Source organism: Rana temporaria, chromosome 2 (genome assembly GCF_905171775.1).
Source record: "Rana temporaria chromosome 2, aRanTem1.1, whole genome shotgun sequence".
Lineage (NCBI taxonomy): Eukaryota > Metazoa > Chordata > Amphibia > Anura > Ranidae > Rana > Rana temporaria.
In genome coordinates this window covers 28,590,412-28,605,355 of record NC_053490.1, presented here as the reverse complement: position 1 = coordinate 28,605,355, position 14,944 = coordinate 28,590,412, and the positions used below count along the sequence as shown (strand labels likewise).

General features: G+C 45.9%; 1 protein-coding gene across 1 annotated transcript in view; it reads left to right on the top strand.

Moving 5' to 3' along the window:
• The window catches only part of MYO7A (myosin VIIA), a 304,325-nt gene extending 300,136 nt beyond the window's left edge, over positions 1-4,189 (top strand). Inside the window, exons 47-48 of the mRNA XM_040339989.1 lie at positions 3,098-3,217; positions 3,690-4,189. Coding sequence (XP_040195923.1) covers positions 3,098-3,217; positions 3,690-3,779 — 210 coding nt within the window. The 3' untranslated portion in view covers positions 3,780-4,189. The remainder of the gene's footprint in view (positions 1-3,097; positions 3,218-3,689) is intronic.
• The last annotated feature ends 10,755 nt before the right edge of the window (positions 4,190-14,944 follow it).

Genomic DNA, 14,944 nt, shown 5'->3' with positions numbered 1-14,944 from the left:
CTGTAGTAGTGGAGCCAGACCCTTCCTGTTACAGGCTGACAGCAGTAGGTTAATACCTAGTAATTAGCAAGTAGAGAAGTTGTTGCCAACTGACTGGATAAGACTGATTCAGGTCCACATCCCTAAAACGTGGTGTGAAAAGCAAGTTCCTCAAAAGTGGGACTTTAACGGACCATGAACAGTGATTGTTCTTATAAAATTACAAATTTATTGGTACAAAAAATATATATAGAAATACACAATACCAAAAATGAATGGTGGAAAGAACAGCAAAGAACAAATGACTGGTGTAACGGTCACCACCGTTTACGATATTCCCATTCCATCAACCCGAGACAGCTTCCGACACTCCACAATCCAGCAGACACGATCCATTTCATTTCCCAGAATAACGAGACAAGCTCCGTTCTCTGAGTCAAAAGTATGAATGCCTTTAATGGTAACTTAGCTTTCTTATATACAGTTTTAGAAACAAAGTGAACAATGAATCAACTCTCCACCCACACATCACACACTGGGGGGCTTCAATACACCTTCAGATGGGCTAATTACTAAACATTCCAGACAGCCTGTCTCCGCATTAGAAGAGGTAATTACTACAGCTTGACAAGTCACATTCCACGCACAAAACAGTATTATTAGCATACATAATGAAAGGTCTTTAGGAGCCTCAATTAACATCTCAAAAGCATGTGTCCTCACATTGAAGGAGACACTCTTATTGACCGGGTGTGGGTCAGCATGAACCAAACTGTAATATTCCTGCAATATGAATTATCAGTTATCAGTCACATCTCATGTCATTTATAATTAATATTTCTCAGTCACCCTATGCCCAAAAGGGGCACAGGATTACCCTAGACCCAAGAGTTATTAGTGAAGCTGGCACAGGAGTACCCCTCGTCCTTCAAAGGTCTCTGGGTGTCCCGGGCCATTCTGTTACAACTGGAATAACCCAATTCCACTGTCAGACAGACAGAGAAATTCCAACGCGTTTCAACAGTTGAGGTAGAAGTCTTCTTCAGGGACAATGGGCTGAAGAGTTCCAAATATGTACGTTTAATCTACAATAATAATATGCGCATAATTACAAACAAAATCAAAATGCAAAAAAGTTCATACATTGATCATATTTGAAAACATTTACAGAGATAAGCAAAAAAGCATAAAAATAAATAAATGAACAGAGCTGACCATACTAACCCCATGTGTTGTGTGTTTCAACCAAGAGACATCATGGCTCAAAGAATAAAAAGGAAACAAAGCGCCAGAGCAACACTATGAAGCCAAACAACATCTGAGACATTATTGTGTATTACTATATATATATATATATATATATATATATTATACTAATACATTTGTAATTTTATAAGAAAAATCACTGTTCATAGTAATTAGCAACAGCATTATCAGATGGCTGTGTGAGCTACTTCAGTTGGCCATTGGGTTATTTTTTCCGAAATATGATAGGTAACCAATACCTTAAAATCGATTTAGGGTTTACATACACTTTAGGCTGATCTATTTTACTTGTATATCCAAAAACTGAAACGTGTATTTATTCCCTTTAATCATACATGGGACATTCTGTATCCCCTTGAGGCCTCGTACACACGACGGGACTGTGTGATGAAAACGGTCCGCCAGACCGTTTTCATCGGACATGTCCGCTGGGAGATTTCGGTCTGATGGCTGTACACACCATCAAACCGAAATCCCCGCGGACAGACAGCGCGGTGACGTGGCGGTGGGTGCAGCACAAACAGAGGTGGAAGGACCAGGTACGGCTTTGACAGAGTTGGGGGAACGGGTGCATCACAAACAAAGGTGGAAGAACCAGGTGCAGCACAAACAGAGGTGAAAGGACCAGATGCAGCTCAGACAGAGGTGAGGGACCAGGTGCAGCTCAGACAGAGGTGAGGGACCAGGTGCAGCTCAGACAGAAGTGAGGGACCAGGTGCAGCTCAGAGAGAGGTGGGCAACTGGGTGCAGCTCAGACAGAGGTGGAACGACTGGGTGCAGCACAAACAGAAGTGGATGGACCAGGTACAGCTTAGACACAGGTGGAAGGACCGGGTGCAGCACAAACAGAGGTGGATGGACCAGGGGCAGCTCAGACAGAAATGGGGGACCGGGTGCAGCTCAGACAGAGGTGGGGGACTGGGTGCAGCACAAACAGAGGTGGAAGGACCAGGTACGGCTTTGACAGAGTTGGGGGAACGGGTGCAGCACAAACAAAGGTGGAATGACCAGGTGCAGCACAAACAGAGGTGAAAGGACCAGGTACAGCTCAGACAGAGGTGGGGGACCGGGTGCAGCACAAACAGAAGTGGATAAACCAGGTACAGCTTAGACACAGGTAGAAGGATCGGGTGCAGCACAAACAGAGGTGGATGGACCAGGTGCAGCTCAGACAGAGATGGGGGACCGGGTGCAGCTCAGACAGAGGTGGGGGACTGGGTGCAGCACAAACAGAGGTGGAAGGACCAGGTACGGCTTTGACAGAGTTGGGGGACCGGGTGCAGCACAAACAGAGGTGAAAGGACCAGGTGCAGCTCAGACAGAGATGGGGGACCGGGTGCAGCTCAGACAGAGGTGGGGGACTGGGTGCAGCACAAACAGAGGTGGAAGGACCAGGTACGGCTTTGACAGAGTTGGGGGACCGGGTGCAGCACAAACAGAGGTGAAAGGACCAGGTGCAGCTCAGACAGAGATGGGGGACCGGGTGCAGCTCAGACAGAGGTGGGGGACTGGGTGCAGCACAAACAGAGGTGGAAGGACCAGGTACGGCTTTGACAGAGTTGGGGGACCGGGTGCAGCACAAACAGAGGTGAAAGGACCAGGTGCAGCTCAGACAGAGGTGGGGGACCGGGTGCAGCACAAACAAAGGTGGAATGACCAGTTGCAGCACATACAGAGGTGAAAGGACCAGGTGCAGCTCAGACAGAGGTGGGGCCCGGGTGCAGCACAAACAGAGGTGGAAGGACCAGGTACGGCATTTAGTGTAACAATAGGAAGTGCCAAGTACCATGATATGTTATATATTATATATATCACATGACACTAGAAGTTTTAACGGATGTTCTCCCTGCAGGATATTTTGGCCACCCACCCTTTCACAAAGATCTCCAACTGGAGCAGCGGAAATACTTACTTTCACATCACCATTGGGAATCTGGTTCGAGGCAGCAAACTGCTCTGCGAGACTTCACTGGTGAGCTAATCATGTATTTCTTTTTCTCATTTATATAGAACGGACACTATAGCACAGCACTATACAGAGAACATTTACCATTCACATCGCTCCCAGCCTCATAAAAAGATGGTTTCAGACCTCTGTGCTGGGGGAATGCACGCTAGCATGCACATTGATGCAATGCCTGCAAATGTGGGCATTGTGGCGCTGTAGTGCCATGCCTTCCTAATGGCACTCCAATGCAGCTTGCCAACTGATGTCCATTTTAACATAATGCACAACGTGCGTTGTGGTGTGCCACCTTTTTTTTCATGCATTTAAGTCACTGCACCAGATTTTGAACTCTCCAGTTTTAGTAAGTTAACCCCACTGAGTCATTCGAGCGACATGATAGCCAGGCAGCCAGAATTTCTACAAGAGGGTCAAAAGCAAAACAGCTGTCGTACAACGCAGGTCCTGTAACGTTTTTTTCATGACTTTGTCTCTTCAGGGATACAAGATGGACGATCTCTTGACTTCCTACATCAGTCAGATGCTGACATCGATGAATAAACAACGGGGAGCAAAGGGCAGCAAGTGAACTGAGCGGGATCGCTGGCAACTGGCGGTAGATTTGATTCGCTCTGCCAAGCCCGTGGGCTACCCATGCACCTGGGGCAAGAGCTTTTGTCCTCAGGTATGGAACATGAACAGAGCCGAGTCCCAGACTTCCTTCGACACGGAGACTGAAGGTTCAACTTCCCTGTCCAGCGAGGACGACTACCTATGACCGACAAGGGCAGTTTTGGTCATGGTTTTGGTTTACATCAAAGGGCCACGAACTGGGAGCGGATCGACAATAATGATCACTTAAGAAGAGTTTTTCCACTGTAAGGCTACAAAGGCAGTTAGGACTGTTGGCTGCTTAGAGATTTAATTCCAGATTTTAAGAGACTCCCCCTTCCTCGCTAGATCCTCCATAGCTATTTTTTTTATAAAATCATTATCATACCTGCAGTCTCCTGGCTGGTCATGTGATATCACGGGTCTTTCCTCTTCTGACAGTGGCAGTGGGCAGTACCTCCTCCTGGACCAATCAGTGCTCAAGCAATGAGGTGTAATTGTCGTTCTGTGCAATAGTCCTGTGAGCCCAGGCTGGTGTGATGAAGTACCCCCTGGGATGTGTGCCCATGACAGCCTGGGCTTACAGAAAATCGGTTGGATGCCACTGGGTGTCCTGCAACCTGGAAAATAATTGGCACCAGATCACAGAATCTGCAGGTGATAGCACCAGAGAGGAGGTGAGTTTTGCAGCACAAGCTAAAAAGGCTGGGTTACTTGTATTTACATTTTATTGCAATGATGGAGTTGTACCCTTTTGTTGGCCTTATTTGCATCGCACTGGATACAAAGCACTACTAATGAGATGATTTTTAACAACTAGTTAACAGTAGCACAGATTTGATTGCCCATATAGCCTTGACTGAGGCACATAGGATATATTTATTCTAAAGAGACCCTGATGCTAACAATTTCCAATCTCTACAATATCCATTAACGTAAACTGCCTCTGTTATTCTATACAGAGTTACTGATGCCACTTATCCCACATAAATCCAACCTTGGGTTTCCAAGCCATATAAAGCCATTACCCCTTTAACGAAATTGTGATGTTGCAGGTGGGTTAAAGTGGAAGTAATCCATCCTATAGTTGTCATCCAAAGAAGCTGCCATCTTGTCCTCCTTTTGTGATCAGTTATGACACCAGCCATTGGATGGTTTGACCGTTTGGTTGAGAGTACATCCAATGTGACAGTTAACATTCCTGGCAGTTACCGGAAATTTAACATTTTTTTTAAAACTGTTAAAGCGGATGTGCCACTAAAACAATATATTAAAAGCTAGCAGCTACAAATACTGCAGCTGCTGACTTTTAATATAAGGACACTTACCTGTCCTGGAGTCCAGCGGTGATCGCAGCAGAGGATGAGCCGATCGCTCGTCACCCTGCTGCTCCCCCCTCCATCCACGGTGAGGGAACCAGGAAGTGAAGCGCTGCGGCTTCACTGCCCGGTTCCCTACGGCGCATGCGCGAGTCGCGCTGCGCCCGCCGATTGGCTCACACGCTGTGTGCTGGGAGCCGAGTGTTCCCAGCACACAACGGGCGACAGACGGGATGTGACGGAATGCCCGTCTTTCGCCCGTAGCGTGTGGCCGGAAGTGGGTGCAAATACCTGTCTTTAGACAGGTGTCTGCACCCCCCTCCCCCCTGAAAGGTGTCAAATGTGACACCGGAGGGGGGGAGGGTTCCGATCAGCGGGACTCCACTTTAGGGTGGAGGACCGCTTTAAATCTATGGGTTTACTTCCGTTTTAAGTCACTGTTTGAGCCACAGGAAAATGCACATATGATTGCAAGTAGTAATCAGAAACAAATTCATCTACAACCTGCAGGTTTCGTCCACCACCATAAAACTGAGCAATAAAGTGAAAGCTTCAGTGGACTTTACTGAAAGAATGAAGTGAAATGGAATCAAAACGGGGAAAAATTACAGCAATTTCATTAAATGTGTCCATTGAGAGGCACACTAAGTTTTTTGCCTTCGGGGTATACTGCAACCTACCAGAGGATTGGAGACTTGGAAACAAAAACACAGAATTAGTCCTCCTACTACCAGCATGCCACCATTGTTTGCTAGTGGCCTTGGAAGTTGGTTGCCTTTTCTTCAGCTTTGCAGTGTAAGCAACTACCCTATGTTTGTTCAATTTGCTCCATCAAATTGCCATCTGTATGGCCAACAATACTGCAGCAGTGAGTACGTTTTTCCTAAATTGCAAGTGAGAACCTTCTGCCCTGAGCTGCTTTTAATGCACCCTGAGCTACAACTAATACTGGATAGGAGATCCTTGTGTCTCCAACCTTTTCGCCATCCCAGCACTGCATCCTTGGTAGGTCTGTTCTGTGTTGGATGCCTGTATTCCCCGCTTCATTCTGTGATTCCATTCTCTGACCTCTTTATTACTTGCATTCTCTGGTGGCGTAGGGGCCAGAGGAAGGAACCAGGGGATTCAGGCCATCAACACTGATGGAAGTGCTGAATGCCATCAAGTCTTGGGCCTCATTTACACTGAGCTGTGTTTTTTCGGCATGGTGATGCGCAGATGTTCTGTTCATCCCTGTTCGGCAGTCCCATTCTTGTCTATTGGGACGTAGTGGCTGCACGGACACAGCTGCTGCTTCCAATATGACATCACTGTGGGTGCACATCCCTGAATGCACCCTGGGTGGGTTTGGGGACTTGCACCACCACCCATATAGATGTCTTATTGGGACCCAGCGGGTTTGTCTGTGCAGCCACTACATCCCAATAGACAACAGTGAGACTGCTGGCACAGGGGTGCATGGAATACATGTGCATCCATGTGCCAGCAAGGCACGGCTCTGTACAGGGCAATCAAGCATTCGCCTTATGTGAACAAGGCCTTAAAGTGGAACCAACCTCTCTCAATCAACATTAACTATTTTTAATCCTTATGCTGCTAGCATTAGTAAATATAAAGGTATATTATATTTACTTGTTTTAAACCTTTATTTTTTTTATTTCTTCTGTTGTTGTCACGCTTACCCCTAATGCAGATGGTCAGATTCTATAGCTGGCTTCTGTGTTCTTCACCTATAGCAGCCCCCTTTCTCATAAGACAAGCAGACCTGCCGGTACTCAGTTGCCCCCCCCCCCCGGCCTTATACACAATGCTATAGTGCCTGGCAACCACGCCAGGGCAGGCGCGAACTGAGAACAGCTAACAGGTACTTGCGGTTGGCAGAGAGGCAGAGTGGTTCAATAAGAGTCCAGGTACAAGGTAGGCAAGGTTCAGAATAGTCAGGGTCAATCCATGGTCAAAAGGCAGGCAGAGTTCAGAGAACAGTTGATATTCGATCCAAGGTCATAAATAGAGGAATCCAAACAGCAGAGGCGCACAGACCGAGATCTTGCATGTGTTAGACATGCTATTACAGCAGACTGCAGGCTTGGCTGGCTTAAATCAGGTTTGGTCTCCACCCAGAGACTTGCTACATCAATCACCTTGCAGGTGGAAAGACAAGACAAGGAAAATGCATCATAGCCAAAACCAGGATGATGGAATGAGGCCAGCTGCTGCCAAAGAACAGGAACATTCACAAAAGAATTTTCAGTTTTTGAATCCCAGGTACAATTAGGTTCCGTTTTAAGCTTGAAGTCTTGAATTCCGGCCATTTAGTCTGTGAGAGAGATTAAAATCTATTGATTTCCCCATCAACACTAACATCAAAGATGGAGGAATCTCCAATGTATTTGGGCAGCCATGGCATCTGATAGAATGCAGTCAATGTTTCACTGATAACTTTACAACCAACTAGGTACATTTTTAATTTGTCTTTTGTTGAGCCAGGTGGTGCTTTTATGGCTCGAATTTTATCCAATTCATCAGGAAGCTGCCAACATTTAAACCATCTATTGCCACCTTCAGAAATGGCTTCAGCTCTGGAATGGAAAGAAGGTAGGAGACACAAGCCACCTGGAGATGGATGCAAAATACTTCCTCAATTGCACAAACTCTTCATCTGGAATTTTTCGTTAACTGACAGGGTTGAATTATCACAACACACAATGTACTGGTGCAAAGGAGCCCCAAGTCTATGACTTTCCAGGCAATGTCTCATTTCTGTAACTTTACATCAGTGGTTCTCAACCTGGGGGTCAAGGACCCACTTGGGGGTCAAATGAGGATTTGCCAGGGGCCAAAACCTGGGCTGTTCCTGAAGCCTGCGGCTGCCCACTCAGCCTCTTCACAGCCGCCCCTTCAGTTCACGGCATATCTGGGGGGCAGGGACTAGAGGTCAGCTGACTGGTGAGGAATGTGAAGTGGGAGGGGCTGGAGGAGACCCTATCTGCTGATTTCAGCATAGGTGTCACTGCTACGAGAAACCACAAAGTCGGAGACACAGAGAGTAACACTAGCTGTTATTAGAGTTGCCCTTAAAAGTCCCCACTACAGTTCTCAGATCAGCAGATGACCTTGATCAAGAGCACCTAAGTTGGCTGATCCCAACTCCCCACCAGCACTGCCACTGATCCCAACTCCCCTCCAGCACTGCCACTGATCCCAACTCCCCTCCAGCACTGCCACTGATCCCAACTCCCCACCAGCATTGCCACTGATCCCATACTCCCCAACAAGGAGTAAGAGAAGAAATAAAAATAGAGAATACATGGAAGGGAGAGGAAAAGAGGGGGAGGAACAATAAAAAAGGGAGAGAAAGAATAAGAGAAAGAACAAGAAAGACGTCTAGAGAGGGATGGGGATAACAAACAAGAAATTAGGATAGAGAGAGATAAAAAGAGAAAGAAAGGAGAACAAAGAGAAAGAGAGGTACATCCTAAAATGTACTATAAGGGGTTTTAATACTGTACGAGTGGAAGGGACTCTGGGAGTCCTAAATGTCCGTGGGTTAGGGGCGCAAATTACTGTATTTATTGGCATATAACGCGCACCGGCATATAACGCGCACCCCAATTTCAGAGGGAAGTTTCAGGAAAAAAACTATTTTTTAAATGTTGCGGTCAGTGTCCATCTGCAGCCTAAATGCAGCCTATGGGCCAGATTCTCAGAAGAGTTACGACGGTGTATCTCAGGAAACTCCGTCGTATCTCTCTTTTTTGGCCAGTGTATCTATGGGAGTGATTCCTAGAATCATTTTCGCATAGATACGCCGTAGATCCGACAGGTGTAAGTCACTTACACCGTCGGATCCTAAATGCAATACAACGCTGACCGCTAGGTGGCGTTTATGTTCAGGTCTCATTTAACTATGCAAATGAGCCTGATACGCCGATTCCCAAACAAATTTGTGTCGCGTAGTCATCGTTTACGTAGTTTCCGTAGGCGTAAGGTAACCCCTGCTATATGATGGGTAACCTTACGCCAGTCCGCCATATGCCATGTTAAGTATGGCGTCGGGTCCGCGTCGGCTTTTTCCGTCGGTTACGTTGTTTTCCTAAGTCGTTCACGAATACGACTTTACGTCAATGACGCTCACGTCGGCGTCATTGACGTTTTCCGTCGTGAGCTGGAGCATGCGCACTGGGCTTTTTCCCGGCCGGTGCATGCGTAGTTCGATCGACGCGGGGGCGTGCTTAATTTAAATACAAGCCGCCCCCTTTGAATTACGCGGGGATACGCCGGGCCATTTACACTACGCCGTCGCAAACTACGGAGCAAGTGCTTGAAGAATACGGCACATGCTCCAGTAAGTTGCGGCGGCGTAGTGTAAATGGCTTACGCTACGCTGCCGCAGAATGTACAAGAATCTGGCCCTATGTGCCCAGCTCCATCCTAAATGCAGCCTATGTGCCCAGCTCCAGTCTATGTGCCCCTAAGTTTGATTTTCCTAGATGCAGCCTATGTGCCCATTTGCAGCCTCACCTTCTCTCGTGGAGTGAGGGAATCACAGAGCCGCCATCTCCTGTGAGTGAGGGAATCACAGAGCCGTCATCTCTGTTCATCCTGTTCATTCAGCGGCAGTCACATACACAGTCCCGCCTCCGCCATCGGCATTGGACCAGCTCCTGTGATTGATAGAAAATTGGTCCAATGCCGGTGGCGGAAGCAAACTGTGTGTGTGACGTTAGAGCCGAGTAAACAGGAGAGACGGCTCGTGAATTCCGGCGGCACTCGGCAGCGCTTGTCCCCCTCCTTCCCCTCCGAGCCCAAGGTACACTATCGGCGTATAGCGCGCACCCGTGATTTTCCCCCTATTTTCAGGGGAAAAAAGTGCGCGGTATACGCCGATAAATACGGTACTTGTCTTACCTTGGGTGCCGACAACCCACGATAGGAAAATTATTTTACTGTTAGGGGTCCCCGCAACTTGGGAAATTTTTATCAAGGGGTCACGGCACTAGACAGGTTGAGAACCACTGCTCTACATAGACTGCACAGAGATTTTTGCAGCAGAAAGAGTTAGTGCAATTGGATATTGTAGAGATTGCGGTCACAGGGTCTCTTTAACATGGTAGTGTTTTATAATCCTTCAAATTTCCAGAACCACAGAACAAGATAAACGCTAAATGGATGTTTCTCGAGCAGAAACATGTATGGACATCCGAGAAGATGCCTCAGAAGGAATTAGCGGAACAATATAAATAGAAAACTGATTCAATATATCTCAATTGATGGAGTCCTAGAGAAATGTTACAGTATTTAAAGAGTAATTTTAACAAGATATATTATTTATTTAACTTAAAATGTTGTACCATTTTTGTTTTGAAATGTTGAATTTGGAAAAAGAAATGATTCAGTAAAAAGGAAAGGTTGAATTTTAATGACAAACGTGTGGAATATCGTTCTTTGAAGTGCTGTGTAAGGGTGTATGCATAAATAGTTCTTTCATTTTAAATAAAGTCGTGCTCAAAAGTTTGCATACCCTAGCAGAAATTGTGAAATGTTGGCATTAATATTGAAAATCTGTCTTTTATTTAACCACTTAACCCCCGGACCATTTGGGTGGTCAAAGACCAGGCCATTTTTTGCGAATTCGGCACTGCGTCGCTTTAACTGACAATTGCGCGGTCGTGCGACGTGGCTCCCAAACAAAATTGACTTCCTTTTTTTCCCACAAATAATCTTTTGGTGGTATTTGATCGCCTCTGAGTTTTTTGTTTTGTTTTGTTTTTTTGCGCTATAAACAAAAATACAGCGACAATTTTGAAAAAAAAAATGCAATATTTTTAACTTTTTGCTATAATAAATATCCCCTCAAAATATATAAAAAAAAAAAAAATTTTCCTCAGTTTAGGCCAATACGTATTCTTCTACATATTTTTGGTAAAAAGAATCTCAATAAGCGTTTATTGATTGGTTTGCGCAAAAGGTATAGCGTTTACAAAATAGGGGATAGTTTTTATGGCATTTTTATTACCGTATTTATCGCGGTATAACGCGCTCCCGTGTATACCGTGCACCCCCAAAGTGACCCCCAATCCTGTGGAAAAAAAGTTATTTTGGTACTTACAGTTTTGGTGTCTTGCGCGATGTCCATCGGCGGCCTCGTCGGGTCCAGCGTCCTTCTGCGGCTTCGGGTGTCCTCTTCGACGGGTCCGGCGTCCTTCTGTGGCTTTGGGTGTCCTTCTGCGGCGGGTCCGGTGTCCTATTTGGCGGGTCCGGCGTCCTCGCGTCCTCCCCGCTCGTTTCCCGCGCCGAGTTTTGAATACTGCGCCAGCATATACCGAGCGCAGTACACTCGGGCAGGCTCGGGCAGGCTCGGCAACTGTCGCACTCACGTCCTGTACGTCCAGGACGTGACCGCGGAAGAAGCCGAGACTGGCCGACTATACCCGAGTGTACTGCGCTCGGTATATGTCGGCGCAGTATTCAAAACTCGGCGCGGGAAAGCGGGTATCGGCGTATATCGCGCACCCACGATTTTGCCCTGATTTTCAGGGCAAAAAAGTGCGCGATATACGCCGATAAATACGGTAATTATTTTTTTTTTACTAGTAATGGCGGCGATCAGCGATTTTTTTTCGTGACTGCGACATTATGGCGGACACCTTTGACACAATTTTGGGACCATTGTCATTTTCACAGCGATCAGTGCTATAGAAATGCACTAGTTACTGTGAAAATGACACTGGCAGTGAAGGGATTAACCACTAGGTGGCGCTGTAGGGGTTAAGTGTTCCCTGCATAGTGTTTCTTACTGTAGGGGGGATGGGCTCTGTGTCACATGACACTGATCTCCACTCCAAGTACACAGAGCCGAGATCAGTGTCATTCTCACTAGGCAGAGCAAGGAGATGCTTGTTTACACAAGCATCCCCCCGCTCCATACCTCCGTGAGAGGGTGGAGGACTCTTGACTTATGATGGGTGGGGGGGGCTCTTGAAATCTGATGTAAGGAGCAATGGGGTGCTCTGGACATCTAGTCTTACAGATACAACTAGCCCCCTATGAGGGCAGCCATAATGCTGACACGTCCCACAATGAAATTCAGTTTGACACCCCTGGCACATACAGTTGTGCTCAAAAGTTTGCATACCCTGGCATTCTGTGTCTGTACCAAGGCCAAACATTCCAGGGTATGTAAACTTTTGATCAGGGCCATTTGGGTGATTTCTGTTATCATTATGATTTAAAAAGGATCCAAAAAGCTTTGTGATAATAAATGGCTTCATGTGATTGCTATCCTTAATCGCTTAAGGACCGCCCACTATGGCGGCAGAATGGCATGGACAGGCATAATCACGTGGCCCAAACGTGAGGTCGAAGCTATGAAGCGGTTAGGAAGAACTAAGAAGTCATTTTGTCTTTTTAAAAAACATTTTTATTACAGCGTCCGACACACTTCCACTGTAACATGAAGTAACATCGAAACATTTAGGATACATTATTGCTCTACATAGCAGCTTCTTCAGTTCCCAATAGCCGATGGTAAACATACACCAAACACATTACTAACATAAATCACATATTAATAAAGAGACATGAACATTGTACAAAGCGGACACACAGCCTCTCCCTTTAGCTGATCATATACATTCAAATACGATTCCTACCATCTACCTCTGACCTACCAGCCACTATGTAGTGCAGGGGGGCTTGTCTGATTGGGTACAGAGTTCATGGATTTTTTGTTTAGGTAGCCCTCATATAATATATCGTTTTAGTAAATCTAAAAATACATTGTAAAATCGAATGGTAACATACAGTATATGGCTAACTTTCATCTCATCCTGGAAAATGATTGTGCACCCCCTCTGAAAATTTTACTTTTCCTTGTGTCTTGTAATACAATTCTACCTGTACCTCTACCTGAGAAAACAGATACCGCTCCCATACTAACTATTCAGTTATTTTACACTGTAGCACTGCATTAGCACATGTGCCTTAACCACTTAACCCCTGGACCATATTGCTGGTCAAAGACCAGAGCACTTTTTTGCGATTCGGCACTGCGTCGCTTTAACTGACAATTGCGCGGTCGTGCGACGTGGCTCCCAAACAAAATTGGCGTCCTTTTTTTCCCCACAAATAGAGCTTTCTTTTGGTGGTATTTGATCACCTCTGCGGTTTTTCGTTTTTGCGCTATAAACAAAAATAGAGCGACAATTTTGAAAAAAATTAATATTTTTTACTTTTTGCTATAATAAATATCCCCCAAAAATATATAAAAAAACGTTTTTTTTTCCTCAGTTTAGGACGATACGTATTCTTCTACATATTTTTCGTAAAAAAAATCTCAATAAGCGTTTATTGATTGGTTTGCGCAAAAGTTATAGCGTTTACAAAATAGGGGGTATTTTTATGGCGTTTTTATTAATATTTTTTTTTTTACTAGTAATGGCGGCGAGCAGCGTTTTTTTTTCAGTACTGCGACATTATGGCGGACACTTCGGACACATTTTTGGGACCATTGGCATTTTTATAGCGATCAGTGCTATAAAAATGCATTGGATTACTATAAAAATGCCACTGGCAGTGAAGGGGTTAACACTAGGGGGCGGGGAAGGGGTTAAGTATGTCCCTGGGTGTGTTCTAACTGTAGGGGGGGTGGCCTCACTAGGGGAAATGACCGATCTTCTGTTCATACATTGTATGAACAGAAAATCAGCATTTCCCTCCCTGAAAGGATCGGGAGTTGTGTGTTTACACACACATCTCCCGGTCCCAGCTCTGTAACGAGCGATCGCGTGTGCCCGGCGGCGATCGTGCCCGCCGGGCACACGTACGGGATTTGGGAGCGAGAGCTGACGCGCCCCTAGTGGCCAGCGTGAGAGCTGACGTAGAGCTACGGGCTCTCGCGCAGGGGAGCCGACCTACCGCCGTAAAATGACGGCGGCAGGTCGGCAAATAGTTAACATACACTATATTATCAAAAGTATTGGGACGCAGTGGCGGCTGGTGCTAAACTTTTGGGAGGTGGAAGAAAATAGCTACTTACATGTAACTGGTACCCTGCAGCCTCTTCCCCATGGTGTTGTCTTCACGTGGGACCACCAGTCCTGCATCCTGAGTGAGGATACCATGGGCTTGCCCACAATTCAGAGCTTCAGAGAGAAAAGAAGAGCGTCCAGGTGAACGATGGACATGGTAAGTGAAAAAAGCTTTTTTCGGTACCCCTTGCAATGTGGTGGAGCCTTTATTATAAACCCAGAGCTCAGCTTCAAGGCAGTCTATTCATTTGCATTACTGCAGTGCAACAGTGTAAACAGGGCCTTATGCCCCCAAAAAAGATCCATCTCTCCAATATAAAAGAAAAAAAGCTACATGTAGTAATTTTTTGTGATGCGACACCCCGGTAGTACATGTGTTGTGGTGCACAATGACACACGCCTTTTGGGGGTGATGGCACTACATCACAGTAATGTGCATTACCACAGCTCCACAATGTGATTGTGGCCTTAAGGTTCATTAGTAGGAGATCTATATCCTGGTAAGGTGTTCCTAAGATGTTAAAGTACATCTAAAGCCTAATCCATGGGTGCTCAACCTGTGGCCCTCCAGCTGTTGCAGAACTACAAGTGCCATCATGCCTCTGCCTTTTGATAGTCATGCTTGTAATTGTGAGCGGCTTGCAATGCATCATGGGACATCATAGTTCTGCAACAGCTGGAGGACCACAGGTTGAGCACCCATGGCCGAAACTCTTTATTTCGTTTGCATATACAGGTGATACTCGAAAAATTTGAATATCGTGCAAAAATTCATTTATTTCACTAATGCAACT